We start from the raw sequence: 20,402 nt of genomic DNA, 5'->3' as shown, positions 1-20,402 counted from the left end.
TTATCTGGCCCACAAAAGTGAAAGAAAAAACAGGTGCTTTTATTCTTCTTTTCCTCTTTTGAGGACAAGCAAGGTCTCCTGAAGTATCTGTGCTTTACCTTACTTTGACCAGTTACTTTTATGGTCTCATGTTTATCTTTCTTACTTTTGTCTTCCCCTTTGTCTTCCCTTTGGGGTATGCCCCTCACTGCTAAATTCTCTACTCCTGCAGTTTCATTCCATCTCAGCAATGACCTTGAAGATTCCAGATAAGTTTTCAGCTTTTCATTTTTAAATTTTTAAAGTATGGCTAATACTGTCCTTAGCTGTAATTTAAGTTATGCTGAAGAAGATTGCCTAGAAGTAACCTAGGACGGAAAGCTAGTGTTGGATTTAGGAACCTGGAGAGTAGCAACAGCTGCCATCTGCAAAAAACAGAGTTAGAGAGAAGTTCAGAGGCTCATAAAAAGCTTTGGAGTCGTAAGGGGGAGGGCAGTACGTGTTCAATCAGAGATGGAAGCTTAGTGGATAAAAGGGGAAAACTGCTTTGTTGGGGGAAAGGGGAAGGAAGGGGTATCTGCAGGGGTTGGGAAGACACGACTGAAAAGAAGTGATTGGTAACAGGTGCCTTCAAACAATCTCTAGCTCTGCCTCTTTCCCCTCTTTTCTGTGTTAAAGATTGTACATGATAATGTCAAAATTATTTGTGTTTCTAAAGTAAATGACTTCCTGCTCATCTATGTGCTGCAACTTGTTTTATATTAAAAAAATGCTGATGTACAATGCTTAGCTCTCTTTTTAAATGTTAAGCCACAGAGTAATTATCATTTTTCTTATGCTACGTTTATGTTCCAAGATTCTAGTTTCTATTAATGTTCTGCATGTTTTCTAAGTAGATTACAGGGACATTTCTGCATCACAAGTAAGCCCTGGAGCTATTCTCAGCTTAAAGCTCAGAGAAACAAAGTGACATTTACATTGCTAAACAAGTGTAGAGAACTGTCTGGCTCATTTTTTACAAGGAAAAATATGCTCCTAAACGGTATTTCTCATTTTTTGTTATGTATTTTGTTGCTGTCAAGCTTTAATAAAACTTGAATTACAAATAGTACTGAATTTAGGAAGAGGAAGGACTTAACAGCTGTGTACATTTATTCTTTTCTTGGAGCTGTATTATTCAGAGTGTTTTACTAGTTATCATATAGATTCTTTAAAAAATTATCTTTCCATTCGCAGTAGTATACACTGAATAGTTGTGTACTAAATGGTGATTCCTACTCAGCAATTTATTATTTTTTTTAGAATCTAAAATGTCAGTTAATATAAGTCAAATATAAACACATTTTTTGCTGAAAAATAGAAAGTTCCAGAGGCAAAATGCAATGTATTTAGGGATTAGGGGATGGAATTGGCATGTGTATGTTAAATTATATATTTTTGAGAGTGCCAGAATCAGTTAAAGTGATAAACATTTAAACAAGAAATTATTGGCCATTGAATAATATGAAATTGTTCGGATTTTCTGAACACTTAACTGATGTTCTGTTATATTCATTTTTCCTGTATTGGCCATGAATATTTCCACCATATTCTGCTGCTTATACAGCTGTGTAAAATTTTTACTTTTGTTCACTTTATGGTAGGATTTGAATACTACCAAGTGGAAAGTGAATTTATGTATTCCGTAAGAAATACCAAACACAGGGAGAATCAAACTAAAATGTTACCCTCTCAGAAAATACAGGAACTTCTACATAATAATTTATGTGAATAAGTCTGTTTTGACATATTAGCATTTTTAACATCTGTTTCCTATAAGTACAACTTACTCAAGAAAACATACTTTTTATTAAACTTGAAAATATTTGGGGATTTAGTCCTAGTTAAAATTGCAAATATATTTCTGATCTTCAACACAAAAATTGAAAAAAAGCTTTCAGAATTTGAGATACAAGTTCTGAATTATGAGACAAATTATTTCCTAATTTCAAGATACAGATGAAATAGGCAAATGTTTTTACATATCTGAGAAGACAGAAGCTGTTCACTGCAATGACTGGGCCATTTTATTGTTGCCATAGTTCTAATGCATTCACCTTATAAAACTGGAAGTAGTTTATAGATCCATATAGTTACAGATCTGTCCATTTTAAGGTTTTATATGCACTGGGATATAGAGAACTCCTGAATTAAGTGTAGTGTAGAGAAGCTATCAACATCCTGCATATGGTCTGGCATCTTTCCACCACCCAGTTATCAGGTTCATTTCTTTGATCAGGACATTTCATAGTCTTCCAGTTTCCAGTTTTACAATGTGTATTCATCTGCCTAAGATGACCATATGTGCAAATCTCACACCAGAATTCTTGCTGACTTCTGATATTTCCGGTACAGCTGCAATTGAGGATGCAGCTATGTCAAATACACTCTACCTTACATGAGGGATTAAACCATGACTTGTGGTGTTTTCTTAAAAGCATAGGTGGTTATTAAAATCTTCTTGGAGCTCTGTTCTGCATGTAGGTTCTACTCTGACAGGCATAAGCCCAGAGTGTTCCACTACTGAAGCAGAATTTGCACCATTCATGCCACTGCATCCTATCCATCTGCACTCATAAATAGTGGAATGGACTGACTTACCATTTGCTTCATTTTGCTGTCAGGTCAAAATGGAGGTTCTGTAGTGTCTTTCTACTATTTCATGCTTTGTCATATTAATATTCATGTCCAGTGTTGTTAATTCTGTGCTAATAGTGTTCTTTCCACTTTCAGACAAAAAAGGGAGACAAATAATCCATTCCAGGTTATAGGCTGCAGCCCTTCTGCAGTGTGTCTCTAGCTGTTTGGCAGAAATAAAACCTGTGAAGAACAGTTCTAAAATAATTCTTTGTGTGAATTGTCAGTACTTCTGAAGACGAGACATTCTAGGTACTGCTTTTGCTGGAGAGTCTCATTCCTTGGTAATGACACATATATGTTTCCTTTCTTTAGGTGCACTCCTAAGTTAGAGTACCATACTCAATTTTTTTCTTCAAAGTGCTGTATGCAAGTCATTACATATGGGAGGAAGGTGGAACTAGGTTCTATTTCGATCCTCTGGTCTGTTGCTCTCCAGAAATATGTCGATGACTCGATGTTCTATGCCAACAGTCTGTACAGGAGGCTCCATTTGTTTACCTCCATTTTAACTGGTGAACTTAGAGTACTACCAGTGTAAAGATGATCTGAGAAGTTGTTTGTCAAGTCAAGCGGCAAAGTAGCAGAGATGGATGCTGTGTAATTTTAAAAATCTATATTGTAGATGTCCACATCTGAAAGTCTTCTAGGGATTTGTAGTCAGAAAAGAAAAACAGGTGCTATTCTGGTGTGACTTACCATATCCTCATCTAAAATCAGCAAAATTAATTGTAAGCTATGAATTTCTCACCAACAGCTATACAGATGAATCAGACAAGCTAATTTGCCTAGGTTTAATTATTATTACTGGTGATACCTAATGGTCAATGTGAGGAAGTCCAACCAAGTGTCCGGTCACATGTTCCAAAGCTGAACTGCATCCAGAGTTCTCACAAAGATCCCTCTCCATCTTAGTGTCAGCAGTTAATACAACTTTCCTTACTTCCACAGAAAAACACAATAGGAATCTAAGAGGGATCCAAGTAAGAAAATGCGCAGACTTCATAGAGGACAATATCCTTAGTATTTTCTCTACCATCACCTCATATGCCCATCAAGCTTGAGCCTACTAAACACCGAGACAGACAACCGTGAAGCCAGTTCCTTCTGAAACCACCCTGCCCCACCCTTTTCCAGATTTAGATCACTTTATCTCAAGAGGGAGTTATACGAAGTATAAAACAACTATTTTTTTCTCTGAGTCCTCCAAAGAACATCTGGTTATTGAGCATGAACTTTTAATTCATGAGAGACTGAGAAATCAGTTCTGAAATGTGTTCTTGACAAAACACTAACAAATGGATGTAGCATTCTTAAATGCTGTTTTAGGTTTCTCAAATCAGTATTCTTTAATATACCCATAACCTCATTTTCTGAACTCTGTTTTCCTTGTGCTGACTTGTTGTTTGAAGACTGCAATAGCTGCCTAAATAGGAGGATATGTGCATGTAAAGACAGATTGCATTGACCTAGCACGAACATGTTTTGCATCCCAGTATGCCTGTCTTCCCTCACTTGCATGTTCTATTATAGTTATTGTTTTTATTGTTGTTGTTATTTTAGAAGTTAGTATAGCCAGAGTAGTTACCAGACTGCTAAACTCAAACCTACTATTTGTCCCCCACACGGAGGAGAGTCCAGTCTCTGGACTCAAGGTGTAGTGCACTAAGTCTCTCATGAAACAATTTTTTGTCTGGTCTCCTCTATGCAAGGGGGGCTGTACAGTCAGCTGTTCTTGAACCTAAAGACAGTGCTGTAATCTCTTGAGTTTCTCCAGCCTGGATACATATTTTTATTTTGAGTTATAATTTAACCACATGGGAACCATATGGCAGTTAAAGTGAGGAACACAAGCTTTCCAAAGGAGGTCCTGAAAATACATGCTTTACTCTTAACAGTACAGAAGACTTACAGATTGGGGGTGAGTGCACGTATCTAAAATCATCATCTTAGTGCTTGACTCTCAAATTCTGAGAGACCTTAAGTTTTGATCAGCATCTTTGTGGAAGGCAAACCTCTGGTTTTCTCCCTCCTTCAGCTGATTTTTCTGGTTTTGTCAGTGAAATTGGTTTTCTTCTTTAAAGATCATAGTGTTTAGCGCCTTTTCTGTGTTTCTATTCTTTTACTGGGAATCTGTGCTGTTTTATTCTCTGGGAACACGTGTCAGTCATCAAAATTCAGTGGTTATGCCAGAACCTGATGTATTTTCTAGGAGAAAAATTTCTTGTTCAGCTCCCACAATACAAGTTTTCTGCTTCAAAATGGAGTTCTAATTAAAGGTGAAGTTTAAAATCATAAATTCTATTTGTAAAGCTAAAAATGGAATACCATTTGTCATTGTAAAGGTTCAGTTAAATGTACATGCTATTGTTAGAGTCACTTTTGCATTAGAGGATATTTATCTGAGTGCAGTAACCATGGGCTTCACTGCATGAGGAAGAAGCCAGATGGACCTGACACCTATTGGCTTCTTCTGTGATTATTTTAATGATACGAAAAAACATTAAATTTACCATCAGAATGAATTTATCTTCAGTCCAGAAAGGTAGATGTCTCTTCCTACTGAACATTTCCAACTGTTTAGTTTGATCTATGTAAAATTTCTTTTTAAGATCATCATATGGAGATTATTTGAAGGTGGAAGACATCCCTGCAATAAGAACATAAGAATTGACATTTATGTAATTGATTCCTGTAAGCCAGTTGCTTTTTCTTGAGACTGTTATTTTGCATCTGCTTCCACAGCATGTTATATAAATATATATCATTTAACTATTTATATAAATTTACACTTATTGCATATTTATTATAATTATGCACACATATATATAATGTTAGATGCCTTTGCAAGGTTTTGAGAGCAGAGAGGATTCTTTCTTGCTTATAGTTACGTGGCAGAGACAGTAAGTATAAGAATCTTTATACTTGTTGACAAACCAATGAAAAGAAATGGAATTACCATCTTGATAAATATCTATTGTGCTTAACGTAGGCAATTTTTTCATATACTTCATCAATTATTTACTTGATAAAACAGCATTCCTTTTTATGCCTCAATCATTTTCCGTATCAGGCAATTCTTTTTCATTTTGTTTTGTAAGTTATGTTTTTGTTATAATATTTAATATTATCCTAATTTTGAATATTTGTGGTACTGAATTAGGAAAATGTTAGATGCTTTTCTGGCACATGTATGTTTGAGCATGTATCAAGGACAACAAAAACATTAATAGAGGTCCCTTTATAGTATCTATAACTCAAAATACATTTATATTTTATATTGCTGCATGCCTTATTTTTGCATTTGCTCATCTCTATCTTCTAGTTGCATTACTAGTTGAAGGTATCAAATTTTATTCTTCTTATTCCCAAACTCCATTTTTCTAGGTACTAGTTCAATTATCCATAATAAAAGGTAAAAACAATTTTAAGCAAAATATAACTTATTTTTACTTGCTTCAAGGCCAAACTTCATCATAAGAATCTCAGATTCTTCTGAAATACGAGTAATATGAGCAGATAGCCTCCAACTAGTTTGCCTTTTTTGATTGACACCGCTTTAGTTTGGTTCCTTTAACACTGTTTCAAAGCTTGATGATTTTAATATGATACACAGTTTTTGCAGACGGTAAGAGTTCCATAACAACAGCACTAATAGCATTCAGCTTAATAAATTAACAAGGTAGAATTAGGGAAAAATCCCAAAACAGAAAACAATTTGATTAATGAACGTCATGGAAAAGATTAATGCCTATCCTTTGTCTGTACTAAATATCTCCTTCTCTGTGTACTGGCATACAAAATTGCTTTTGCTATTTTTAACTAAGGTTGTTGGACATCACAATACCAAAAATAAATGGAAATAAGAAACTAAGTTCTTCTGATACTACTTACAATGCAATAGATGTTACCTTATCTCACCTCCCGCTACATCACTCCCATTGTTCTCAGTCCATTCATTCTAATCACTTTTTTTGAATTCCGTCTACCTTCTGGTTGTGTATACAAAAGTTTTAACAATTCTTTTATAGTTCAAGTAATCTTCATTAAACGTGAATTAAGGTGCATAAATAAGTGGAATACAGGATGGTAGATTATTCTACTGTATAAACCTATGTACTTACACAGGTAGATGATCCGTGGTGTGAATGCCTGTTCTAAAAATGCAATTCCTTTTAACACAACAATTCAATACTTCAAATATATGTGCAAGGGGAATTATGATTACACATTGGCTATTCATGATGAAAATTGTTTTAGGTGAAGTAGAAGGCTGAGAAAAGTAAACGATAAGGAGAGTGGGTGAGAAATTGATTCACCTTATGACAATTAAATTTAGGTATCTAAATGGAGGTGTCTGCGGTGAGGTAAGCATCTTTGCTTTATAGTCAATAGCAGCCTAGTCAATATAGCTGGTGTTGTTACAACACAGTTCAGCCAACACACGAATAGGTGTACACTTCTGAATGAGCTGAATCACTTTCCAAGCTACACTGTCTCCTAGGTCATATGTAGATACTTAAGTTTAGACACATCAACTTAGGTGTTAAAAGCTTGAGTTAAATCCCACTTGATGTGTCACACAGCGCATTACTTTGTTTTTTGGCATTTGTACTGGTAGGCAGAGCAGGTTAGCATCCTTAACAAAAACTCATCAGGTTTATGTGGATAGACTTTCAAAATATTTAAGAATAGAGTATAGCCCTGATAGCTGTTTGTATGGGTGACACCCTCTGTACATGAACAGTGTTTTTGTGCCAGCTGCATACATTTTTTCCTTGTTTCATCTTAACCCACCTTTTCTTGCTAACTGCGTTGTTTTCCGTGTATCTGCACTGCCACATGCCCACAGAATATTGTGTAAGTGGGCAGTGGTTGCTTGTGTTCCCAAAGTTTGGGACAGTGAGACCAAAGCTGTAAAGCCAGCACAAAGAGGAGCTGGGTGAGTCCACTCAGAGGTGTTAGTACTCATAGTCCTCCCAAGAAGGATTGCTGTCTGGCTTTCCAAAGCCAAAGCCCTCTGACGTGGAAGCCTCAACAGAGTGACACAGCTTGCATAGCATGGCTTGCTTAAACATCCAGGAGCCAGCGTGGCAAGGACCAAGTACATCCACAGAGAAAGTGGGACATGCAGAGCTTTAGCAACAGTTTCCTCAGTGCACCCAGTAACTGAAGTCAATACTGCAAGTAAACAATTTGCACAGCTCTGCCTGGACATAGGACTGTGGACTTGACACAGTAGAAACATACAAAATTTTTAACCATCCATTTCTCCTCACATCTTCCGTTACTTCGCTTATCCTGAAACTAATACATGTCCTTCTACACAGAAGATTCTTCCTGCCCATTTTGAACCCTATACTTACTTTCCCCTTTTTTCTCAAGGTCCTGTTCCCACTGGAAGAAGTTTACTTCTTTCTGCTACACACAATCTCCAGAGATCCTTTTTCCTTGCTAGCTTTCTAGACCAACTTGCCAGTTTTTAGGATTGGAAGATACTATTGAATCATGGTGCCGTGCTAAGAGTAGCCGGTAGTGTTAATGACTCTTTGTTTAGAATTTAAAAGTGAAGCTAAGAATCAAGATTGTGCTCAGGAGCAGAGAAATCTAGAGATATGAGTTAAATTATTGCAGTTCAAGACGGAACTTTGTTTTCAGTATTTCCTTGGTTGAAAACAGCAAATCTCTTGCAAACATGTTGGGCCAATTTTCTTTTCTTGTTTAGCAGTACACATACCAATGATTCCATTGGATTCAGTGTTTCCTGTGCTATTTTGCTAAGTTAGTTAAGGTCTTTCTCACTAAATGTGGAAGGATTTTGAACAAATATTAAGGCAACTTTTAACTAAATTCTCATGATAAATTTGGCTGTGATGCCAAAATAAGTTTTTCATTGTGGGCTAATTTGTCATCCCCACTCCCTGTCATTCCTTCCTCTAGCTTCACATTAGAGAATTCCCCTGTCACAGGGGAAGCTTGTGTGAGAGCTGACTCTCCAGAGCCTATTCCAAGTCTGAAAACAGATAGGGCTGTCAAGTACAGGACAAATTCTGTGAAGTAGAGAAGACCTTAGACTGCCAAGTGGATCTTGACACAAGAGAATTTGACCCTACACATACAGGTTTCAGCTCTGTTTCTGAAATAAATCTGTGTGACAGTTTTTGGGGTTTGCCTTGTTCAAACATGCAACTGTTTGGTCCACAGAATAATGCAGTTTAAGTATAGGAACAGCACTTGTTAATGTAAAAACATTGTTTATGTACAATTTAATCTCCTATGATGGTGTATTTATTTGCTGTATACTTGCTTGAGTTATTTTCATCAAGAAATTCTGTCTATGTGTCGCTTTGGCAACATCTTTGCAGAGTTTACAACTTTGAAAAACATGTTGGCATCAACTATGCAGTCCTTTTAAACAGCTGCTCTGCAGTCATGCTGTTTCAACATGCCACCACACATGGCTGAATTATGCAAATAGTTAATATTAAATGACTGAGATACAAGAACAATTTGTACACTCGATAAAGCTGGTCTGTGGAGTGTAACATCCATTCATATAACTGGGATAGTGTGGAACAATTTAAAGGAAACAACATGATTCTTTTGACTTTGTATCTTGTATTAAAGGCAGCAATGGACAGAGGGAAGGTATATGGCAGGAATGTTTTAAAAGGCTGAGGGTTTTTTTAACTTGTTACTAATAATGCAATGAAAATAGAATGTACATCAATCTAATTTTCTGACAAGTATTAAGAAATAGGTAAGATATAACAAATGTTTGTCACTCAGCTGTAAATATGAATTACCCTGTTGGTTGAGAGATAAGATAGAATGTTAATTATATAGAATGCTAATACATTAATGATATTGCTTACTGAAGACAACAGCATTTGCAAAAAGCAAGCAAACAAAAACATTAATAGTTACAAAGTGTAATATTGTCTTAAAATTTACTTTGAAAGGCTTTTCTACTGACCTTGCTGTTCTAGTTCTGCAATAAGGAATGTTCTAAATAATAATAAATAATGCTTGAAATTCTGTAACCTGTTTTATAGTAACTACATCCATTACATGTGGGGGGAGAGAATGTTAGGGACTAGGTGATGCAAGATGATAAAAGAAGATGTCCATGTTTTTTCTGTTCTCACTCTACTGTACATTTTGAATAATCTGTTTCATTCAGCTAAGTAGTAAGACAGGGTTACTTTTTTAATTAATCCAAATTGTTTACAAAGCTAATTATTAGAACATCCAAAAAAGTCTGCATTTCTGTGTGCTTTTGTTTTCCTATGTTGGAACTTTCATTTTTCACAAAATTTCTTTTTCACTCTGATCCCATTTTTTCTGTACTGTTAAGATTTTTCACTGATTTTTCTGATCTGAATATAAAGACACATATATATTTTCTAGTAATCTAAGACTTTTGTGCAACACCTAGCACTCAAAAGTACCCAGTCATTCAAATTAGATTTGTAAACTCCCTCGACCTGACAAAACAAATTCAAAAGAATTCTTTTAAATTTAATGGAAGCTTAAGTTGAAAGAGATAGTATGTTCCTTACTACACAGTAAATGTTCTCTTTCACAGCCTTTAAGCAATACAAAATTTGAGTTGTATAAATCCTATATGCCTTTTTATTTTCTTACTTCTACTAGTGTCCAATTAGTAATCTTATTAATTACGGCAAGTATATGTTTATACTTGTTAGATTTACTGACCCACTTACACATTTAGTTTGGTGAATATAAATTTATTAATGAATAAATATTTAATGGGTTCAAATGTAATTTTAATTAATAACTTAGCATTGTTCTTTTGTGGTTTTATAGGAACTAGCCACAATGAAACAGATTCTAATTAGTCTACAAGGTAAACACTATGAACAAAATTTACCTCAGTCTCATCTTGATGTAAAAAGTGCAACTGCAAAAAACAAATCAAACCCTTCAGTAAAACTGCTGCCAGAACATGAAGAAGAAAATGTGTTTACACCTAAGCCAACGTTATTTGTAAGTACTATGTCAAGAGTAAGTGCCATAAGCTTTTTTGATCGTTCTCTGCACTTTTTAAAAAGAAAAATGTGGGTTCATACTTCAAGGAGATGTGTAACTAATTCAGCTGAATATTTGCACCTCTTTATGGGAATGGTCGATGTTCAGATAAATTACAGTTTATGATGTTATTTAGCTATTTGGTAATTCCTAGATCTTAAGGTCACAGCAAACTAGATTTTTTTTTTAAAATGCCATTATAGTATTACAATATTAAGAGTGGTTAGCAAAATTTTAACAGCCGAAGGGATCCACAAACTAGGTATAGAATTTTAAATCTACCTTGATCATATATGGCTTGAGTGTGTGTATATATATTTTGAGGAGCAGGAGTAAGGAAATAGGTGTATTTATGTATACCTATATTCATGTGTATATATATATATTTTTATAAAAATGTGTGTGTATATATCTACCTATATACTAAAAAATACATGCCAGTATTGATATCACTTCTGTTACTAAGGATACCTGATATTATAAAAGCCGGTTTTATTCCTTAAGAAACTAAATGCTTGGATTTAGATACTTCAAGTGGCCTGCTTCAGATTTAGTTCCTGTACTATTTGAAAGCTTCATGAAAATGGTTTAGAAATTTCTGACTATGACTGTGTCTGAACTGATAAATTTGAGAGCCAAGTTGCAATGCTGAATCACAAAACAAATCATGACTCTTATTTGCACTTCTTGAGGCTACCTTTCTCTAGGGTAGACTGGTTGTATCCACACTGCATAGCATATGTGCTATTTTGATTCAAATATACATTTATATAGTTTTTTTCTTTTCTTTTTTTTCCTGGTGGAGACTTTAAAATTCAGTGTCCTAATAAGAGGTTTGTGTTGCAGTACGTCAAATACTGTTTTTATAATACAAAATATAGTAAATTATTGCATCTCTTGGACATGATATGAGGGCATTTGGGGATTTTATGGGTTCAAAATTTGATTGTATAGTTTTATGAGACTAAAGACAGGCATACCCAGTGTTGTCTCATCTACAATCCTTTCGGTAGTGCTGAATAGTACTGCCCAAACTTTGTCTTTAACAGAGCTATTCAGTGATACAAAACAGAGCCAAAATGTGAGCTAACAATTAGGTTGTGTAGATTGATCCAGGGTTTCAGTGTTTAGTATGTCCTGTCTTACTTAGGGTTATAGAAATGGTGTAGGGATCTAGAAAAATGCTTTTAAATTTAGAAATTTTAACCAATTTCTCTCAGAAAAATTCTAGTCTTTTCAGACTTTGGAGAAGGGAACTGAAAATGGCCAGATGGCAGGGTTTCTTCTTATATGGGGAAAGAAGTTGGTAGCCCTGTGAAAATCTTGCCAATTTAGGTCAGTTTCTAGAATATTAAAAGCTTGCACAAATAGCACAGATTTATTTTTGTAACTGAAATCTTAAAAATGAGAGAAAGATGGAGATTAAAATGTGTTGAGAACCTCCACCACAAGGCCAGATGAATACATTTTTAAATTGAATGATTATTAAGTCTTGGAGGAAAGAACAAATAGAGAGCAAACAGAAAACAGAACGAGAAAGGGACAAGTTAGGGACAACAAACAAAAGAGACAGTAGTCACTAACACAAGAGATTATACCCAACCCTGAAAGCAGAGTAGTCCTTACCTTGTCCACCTCCACTTCTTTAGTTTTATTTCTCTACAAACAACCACTGAATTTGCCACAAGAATGTTATGCAATCCTGACTATGTAGCAGTAGCCCATAGGATTATGAAGGCAAGGAAAAGTTGCTCACAGATAATTCTCTGCAATTAAAATACTTTCTACACTATCAGAAAACAGATGGATTCTTTTCTTTTTAATTATAATTATATAAGAACTATATTTCTGCATAAGGTGTTGGTCATTTATGGCACACCTAAGATCTCTTTTCTAAGTTCCATCCCCGTCTCAAATGGGAAAGTCAGATGATGCTATTTCAAATGAAACCTATTTATGGCACAGTTGATGTATGTTTTCATTGCGATAGATATTTTAAAACAAATAATTTACTTTTTACTGTATGATCTGCTTTTTATAACCTAGAAATAGGGAGGTTTTAATACAGATATGCAGTAATAATAACCTTAAATGCATAGTCTTGTTTTTAATTTATTTGCATTGAAGCAAAGAACTCAATTATCACTGTGAACTACATAGGAAGAAAAGAGATTTTAGTGTAGACTGCATGTTTTTCTTCTGACTTGCATTGTCTCACAATTAAAACATTGTTTATTTTACAGACAAATAAAGAGGCACCTGTATGGTACAAGAAACTGCAGAAGAAAACATCACCATAGCATTTTTCCAAAATTAGTCAAAATAATCTTTCGAGGAGTTTTTCTTTGAAGAAAGTTATTTTCACCATAATGATGACCTTTTCACCATAAAGGCGAACAACTGGGGTTTTTTTAACTGTTCTTTTATACCTGTCAAATGATCTCATGCTTCATAAAATAATTTTTAGATCTGTCCTGTGAATAAAATGTGTGGAAATAATGCTTGTAACAATTTTACTAACATATATTTGAATTTTAAAACATAAATAAACACTAGCATATTGTACATATTTATAATCTGGGCAGCTAAAGGGCTGTTATTCAGAGTGTTCAAATTAGTGCATGTTTCAGCTTTTTTATATTGTTTTTCTTGGACCCTGTGTTTCATGCCACATTCTGGCTTATAGGAATTTAAAAAAATATACATGACTTAGCATCAGACTATATCCTACTTTCTATGAAGGAAATTCATATCAGGTAGAAAAAAACATTGGTTTCTTATTGGCCTTTGATTTGTATAGTTTGTCATTTGATGTCATTTGTTCTACCAAACAGGCATTAAAAATATACTAAAGATGCAATAAAATACATCTTAAGTATCAACACGGATACTTAGTGGGCTCGATACACTTGCTCTAGTGTTGTTACATCAGTGTAGTAATAAAAATAGAACCATGATGTGTGAGTACTGCAGCATGTAATGGTGAAACGGATGACTTGCCATATTTAATTGTATGAAAATAAGCCCCATCTTCCAAGAACACAGTCTACTTATTTATTCCACTCCACCGTCTATTTAGACTATAGAAAAGGTCTCATATTTTAAAGCACTTGTAACTGCATATGGTACATTTCTATATATAACATAAATATAGATGATATTGCTTAAGTGCCTGTATACTGAAAATATTGATCAGATTGCATTTAAGAGAAAACCCTTTTTTCTTACCTCCTTTTTCCTTGGTAATATCTCTTCAACTGATTCATTGTTCCTACCTGGACATGGACAATAATTATTTATTATATAATACTGAGCTATGTCAAGCTTATGATTCCTAGATACACTTTTCTTCATTTTCCAGACAGCAGTTTGAAGAGCAGCAATACTTCCTCTGCTCCAGGTAAGCTTCAGTTTGGGGTTTTTTTTCCCTGATTCTGAGAACATGAGGTAAAAATGCTAGCAATTGCATATCACCGGATTAAAATTATCATTCTGTGAGTGTGGGAGGCCAAATGTGTAGACAGAGGTAATATCTTTTATTAGACTAACTGGTGTTCACAGGGAGAAAAATACAAAAACCTTCAGGCTCACAAACCTATCGGTACAGACATTCCTGAATAAACTTTGGTTTCCTGAAGTCTAGGGTTTTATCTAACTTATATTTTTATGTGAAAAGAAATATTAACATCTTTCATGTGAAACAGCTCCCATGTGCAGATACTAGTTTTGTATTTTATATGATTCACAGTCCCTAGTTTAACTTCCCAGACTATCCTGTTTGTCTTTTGTCACGCAATAATTAATAAATTGTATTATCTAGAAGGACTGTGAGCTATTTTAGGCATGACAGTAGTTGGAATCTTAAGTATTCACAATTTATTCTCCTTTAGTATTGTTATAGACAAATTGGTGAGATATGGACTATGAAGTGGGTGGAAAATTGGCTGATGCATGAAGCTCAAGGAATCAAGGTCATCAATGCAAAGTCCAGCTGGCAACTGATGAATCCCTCGGCATCCCTTGGCAAGTTCATAGGCATTATCAAATTTGGGGGAGTAGTCTATACACTGGAGGGCAGGATCTTGGAGGGACCTCAACAGGTTGGAAACTGGGTCAACAAGAACCTTATGAAGTTAAACAAAAGCAACTGCAGTCTCACATCTAGGATGTGGGGAATAACCCCATATGCCAGTGCAGGCTGCGGTCTCACTGGCTGGAAAGCTGCTTGGCAGAAACAGACCTCAAGGTCGTAGTGGACAACAAATTGAACATGAGTCAGCAATGTGCCAGCCAGCCTCATCCTGGGTGGCATTGACAACAGGATAGCCTGCAGGTGGGGGGAAGTGATCCTTCTCTTTGGTGCATGAGAGACCACATCTGGAGTGTTGCATCCAGTTTTGGGCTTGTTCAAGAAAGACATTGACATATTGAAGTGGGTCCAGCAGAGATTGCCCAAGATGATAGGTCCTGGAGCACCTGCTGTAGAAGGGGAGGCAGAAAGAACTGGATTTGTTCAGCCTGAAGAATAGAGGGCTTAGGGGGGAACTTGTTGCAGTCTCCAACTACCTGACAGCATGGTACAGAGACAACAGAGCCAGACTCCTCTCAGAGGTGCACAGTGATAGAGTAAGAGGCATTGGACACAAGATGGAGCACTAAAAAACTCAGCTATTATGAAAAATGTTTTTACTGTGAGGGTGGTCAAATACTGGAACAGGTTGCCCAGAGACATGATGGAATCTTCATCCTCAGAGGTACTCAGAACGCAACTGGACAAAATTCTGAGCAACCTGGTATAATTAAACCTGACTTTGAGATGGACTAAGTGACTGATTTTCACAGTTCCTGTCCAACCTAAATTACTCCATGGTGATATTTCTAAATATATTAGTATAAGACAGTGACATTAATTTACTTCTTACCATCCAAAACACACAAAGTGTTTAATTCTTCCATGTAAATACAATACAAAAGAACATTTAGATGCTCCCAGAATGAATTATACATTGTAAGTTTCTGTGTCCTCCAGGCAGCCTGATTTTCTAGGAAGGCCAACAGAAAATTACACTGATTTGTGGTGAAATTTTACTGACATTTAAACAGTTCTTCAGATGACTAAGTGACATATTCTGCAAACTTTTTTTTTAGAAAATTACTAAAAAGGTCCATCTTTAAATCTGCAAAAATAGAAGTAATTTATTAGCATATACTGATAACACATAATGCTGTTGGTAAATACTTGTAATTTGTAAATACTTAAATTTGTATTTGTTTGTAAGTACTTATAAATACTTGTAAACACTACGCAGTCCCTCTGTAGATCTCCTCAGTATATAATTTTTTTTCCAGTTGAAGACTGTATTTCTCCTGTGTCTCCTCACTAGACTCCAAGGCTATAATTAATTATCCAGGAGGAGACCTTCTAAGCTTTTCATGTGAAAGCTAGAATGTCACTGAAATATAACTATTCAAACGTGAAATGCCCTACAGCAAAAACTAATAAACCTTTTTGCTATTTAAGTAATTAAAAGGTTCAGTTGCATTACCTGTACAGCATTTTTACTGATGTTATTTCCCATAAACATAGTTGTCAAATGAATTATTCCAAAATTATTCTTCATGAAATGGTCTTTGCAGTTTCCCATCGTAGCAGACCTTTTGTCAATGATGTGTGAGTCAAAAATAATGAAGTAAAGAGAAATTTCTAAGCATAGTCATGCATGTAAGCAACTTGTGACTGAAGTGCCCAACCCACATAATCATCCTCTGTTCCTCTTTTTTCAAACCAAAGGGAGCAAGGAAAGAAAAATCTCTACCCGCTATTAAATTTCTTGGTACATTAAGTTGGTATTGCTTAAGTGATAAGTTTCATAAGTTTATGGGCTGAACAGGAAAGAAGGAAGGACAGTTGATTTAGAGCAGGTTAGGATTTTTTTTAACAGTATAATTGCTTTCTTACCTCTCTGTCCCTTACCAGAAGCAAAGAAGCTCTAAAGCATCAAGGAAATCTCTTGTTTGAGATAAAAACTGAAAACATGAAATTGCCTTTGTTAATAAAGACCTAAACTTTTAAGGCTTGTTGATAAATCCTGTGATCATAATTCACTGGCATTATAGTTTCTAAATATTTTCTATGCAAAGAAATGATATGTCATTGGGATTTGTAGTCTTCGTCCCCTTCAAGACTTTCTTTACAAAACACCGATGAAACCTTGTAAAAGAGGAACAAATGTAAATTCAACTATTAGTTGTCAGAATATTTGTCAGTATCTCTGGGATACGATTTGCTACCTCTTAGCACTTCAGCTGTGATCTTCCATTTCAGTTATCCTTTTGTATGATATCTAGTTCCAGCAAAAAAAAGATCACTAATTCTACTGAACCTCTGACATCTGCAAGATGGTCAGGCAGAATTCTTTTGCTCCTGGTGTGCATTCATCAACATAGAATCATAGAATCATAGAATAGTTGGGGTTGGAAGGGACCTTTAAAATTCATCTAGTCCAACGCCCCTGCAGCAAGCAGGGACATCTTCAGCTAGACCCCATCCAACCTGACCTTGAATGTTTCCAGAGATGGAGCATCTACCACCTCTCTGGGCAACCTCTGACAGGGTTTCACCGCCCTCATTGGGAAAAATTTCTTCCTTACATCTAGTCTAAATCTAATTTCCCAGTTTAAAACCATTACCCCTTGTCTTATTGCAACAGGCCCTGCTAAAATGTCTGTGCCCATCTTATAAGCCCCCTTGAAGGACTGGAAGGCTGCAATAAGGTCTCCCTGGAGCCTTCTCTTCTCCAGGCTCAACAACCCCAACTCTCTCAGCCTGTCCTCACAGGAGAGGTGTTCCATCCCTCTGATCTGCACCCACTCCAACAGGTGCATGTCTTTCCTGTGCTGAGGGCTCCAGAGCTGGACGCAGGACTCCAGGTGGGGTCTCCCCAGAGTGGAGTAGCGGGGCAGAATCACCTCCCTTGACCTGCTGGCCACGCTGCTTTGGATGCAGCCCAGGATACAGTTGGCCTTCTGAGCTACAAGTGCACATTGCCAGCTCATGTCCAGGTTTTCACCCACCAGTCCCCCCAAGTCCTTCTCATCAGGGCTGCTCTCAATCCCTTCATCCCCCAGCCTGGACTGATACTGGGGGTTGTCCCAACCCAGGTGCAGGACCCTGCACTTGGCCTTGTTGAACCTCATGAGGTTCACGCAGGCCCATTCCTCGAGCTTGTCCAGGTCCCTCTGGATGGCATCCTGTCCTTCAGGTGTGTCAACCGCACCACTCAGCTTGGTGTCATCTGCAAACTTGCTGAGGATGCACTTGATCACGCTGTCTGTGTCACTGTTGAAGATACTAAACGGTAGTGGAAGAATTTCTACATCTTTGGAAGACGTGACTCTGAGAGCATGACTTTCTAGAAATAAATTACTACTTTTTGAAGCAGTGTTTATGTTATGATGCATATACCTCAATCAATTGTCAGCCTGTTGCATGTTTACATGAAAACAGATTTATATACAACAGTTTGAGTCTGTAACAGCCTGTCATCTTTCAGGATTACTCTCATTAGGGGGTCTACTTTACGGAGGAAAGAATTTATCTCCCTGTTAGCATTACATTTAAGAGAACACATGGCAGACTTTTTACTGAGTCAAAGAAATGTATCCCTGATATTTTCTTATACCAAAAAACATCGAGAATCCGTATTCATTCTCAACCTTTGAAAATTAAACAAGTATCTCTAGAAGATCCAGTTTTATTTAGGTTCTTTGGGCAGTATTATCCCCTTCTTAAATTCCTAGGATTGATTGGGAACTCTTGACCTTTAAAAAGCATACTTCCATAACTTACTTAATTTAGTTAGACTTAGGGTATTTCAGACTGAAGCTGGGCAGCTATCAGCAGCAGTACAAGGTGCTGAGTCTTGGGGGATGGCACTGTTGGCGGAAATGGACAGCAGTTGGGAATTATGCAAGAGTGAGTGGCGGGTATTGCAGAAGCTTTTAGCAGTAGGAGAAGTAGGTACAGCTTTTCGCAGATGTTAGACCCTCTGCAGCTCTTTAAGCCCTCTGCTGACAGCCCAGAACCACAAACTTTGTTCCACAGAGTTCATTTTGCAGAGTTCCCTGGGTTTCTTTCCTCACTGGTAAGTTTTCTATAACAGGAAATACCTCCTTCTTTTTTTTTTTTTTTAAGAGAGAGACTTCTTGTTCTCAGGACATTGGAACTGGGTTCAAAAAATGGTGAATTTTGATCGGCTTACCCTTTAAAGGATAAAGGGGACAAAAAACACAGCAAATTTCATCCCCATGAAAGCAGGAAATGGCAGAAATATTAAATGCAAAAAGTTAGGATTGATCATGGAAATAGCTTTTACTCAGAAACTTAACATGTTTTCATAGACTGTGTGCCCTTTTTGAAGATACTACAGAAATAACCACTGCAAAAGAGAATGCCGCTTTGATACAAGCAATAGAATCAACTTTGTTTGACCATGAATAATTGAAGTCTTTGTGTTAATGCTTCTTTTAAGGAGTAGTGGATCAGCAAATGTAACTTAATTGCAGGAAAAGTCTTATGGATGGAATTTATGACTGTATTTCAATGAAAGTCTTTTCATGTTTCCTTTTGGTTAAATAGAAGAAGGATTACTTAGATTGTTCAGTGTTGCAGCTGAAATTGTTAGCACTTCCCAGTGCTCCTTTTTATCATTATTTTAGAGACACATATTGCACCATGCAAGACTTTCTTTTTTGCTTTCTTATTCAGTTCCTTAGAAGAATTTGTGTCTTTGTACATTATTATCAGGTAGAGCCTGTCAGTGTAGTGCTTGACTTTTATGTAGGAGTTGTCATCTAGAATTTATGTGTGGATTTTAAACAGGATTGTTACCTAAGTGCACTGGCCCTTTCTAAAAGAAAGAGTTGGAAATACTCCCACCGAGTTCTCTCTGAGACCTTGAGAGAGGGTCGTTTCTGGGCCCAAACTTCCTTGTGCTCCTCATCACTGGTATAGTGCCACACATACAGGAGACTTGTCACTCTGTTTCACAGGCCTATGGTTTCCAAGCACGCGGCTCCCAGTGCCGGTGGAGCCGTGTAGACAGAGATTCACAAGTTGTCATCTGTAGCTACGTGTAAGATGTTCACGCAAAAATTAATATCACTCATCTCTTCCGTGGGAAGTGTAAGGAGGAAAAAATACAATATTTTGGTGCAGTCTATTCACTTGCCACCTTCTCCTTCTCGAGGGTTAAATTATTATAGCATATAAATAAAATTCTGGTGAGTCTTCATTCTTGGACATTGGAAAGGAAACATGCTGCAAGTCCTGCAAGGATGGCTAAGTCCTTTCTTTCAGATACTTGATCAGAGATCTTCTGTGTTCAGATCTTGGGTACTGACCAGACAACGCCTAAGAGATCAGTAAGCACCACTTCTTACACATTAATCTTTATTTTATTAACTTATTACTTAAATACTAAGTCCCCCAAATCCACTCAGTATTTATGAGTAAAGGAGTACGTGCCTGAAAGTAAGAACAAGCAGTAAAGGGACTAATATGTCAATGACTTGAGTCTTACTGAATTAGCGCATTCCTTTTCATTTTGTGTCATTTCTTTCATTATTGCAGTAATTAACTTTGCAGAATTGCGTCTGTTCCATTCAGCAGGGAAGGGAGAACAATAACAGTGTTT

The 20,402-nt window shown here is 36.4% G+C and overlaps 1 protein-coding gene across 1 annotated transcript in view; it reads left to right on the top strand.

Moving 5' to 3' along the window:
* Positions 1–13,007, top strand: part of PIBF1 (progesterone immunomodulatory binding factor 1) — a gene marked incomplete at its 3' end in the record, with an annotated part of 135,300 nt that extends 122,293 nt beyond the window's left edge. Inside the window, exons 16-17 of the mRNA XM_081997503.1 lie at positions 10,486–10,665; positions 12,951–13,007. Coding sequence (XP_081853629.1) covers positions 10,486–10,665; positions 12,951–13,007 — 237 coding nt within the window. The remainder of the gene's footprint in view (positions 1–10,485; positions 10,666–12,950) is intronic.
* Between the last annotated feature and the right edge of the window lie 7,395 nt (positions 13,008–20,402).

This window comes from Phaethon aethereus (assembly GCF_964289735.1).
Source record: "Phaethon aethereus genome assembly, chromosome: 1".
In the NCBI taxonomy this organism is placed as follows: domain Eukaryota; kingdom Metazoa; phylum Chordata; class Aves; order Phaethontiformes; family Phaethontidae; genus Phaethon; species Phaethon aethereus.
This window is presented reverse-complemented; position numbering and strand designations above follow the sequence as displayed.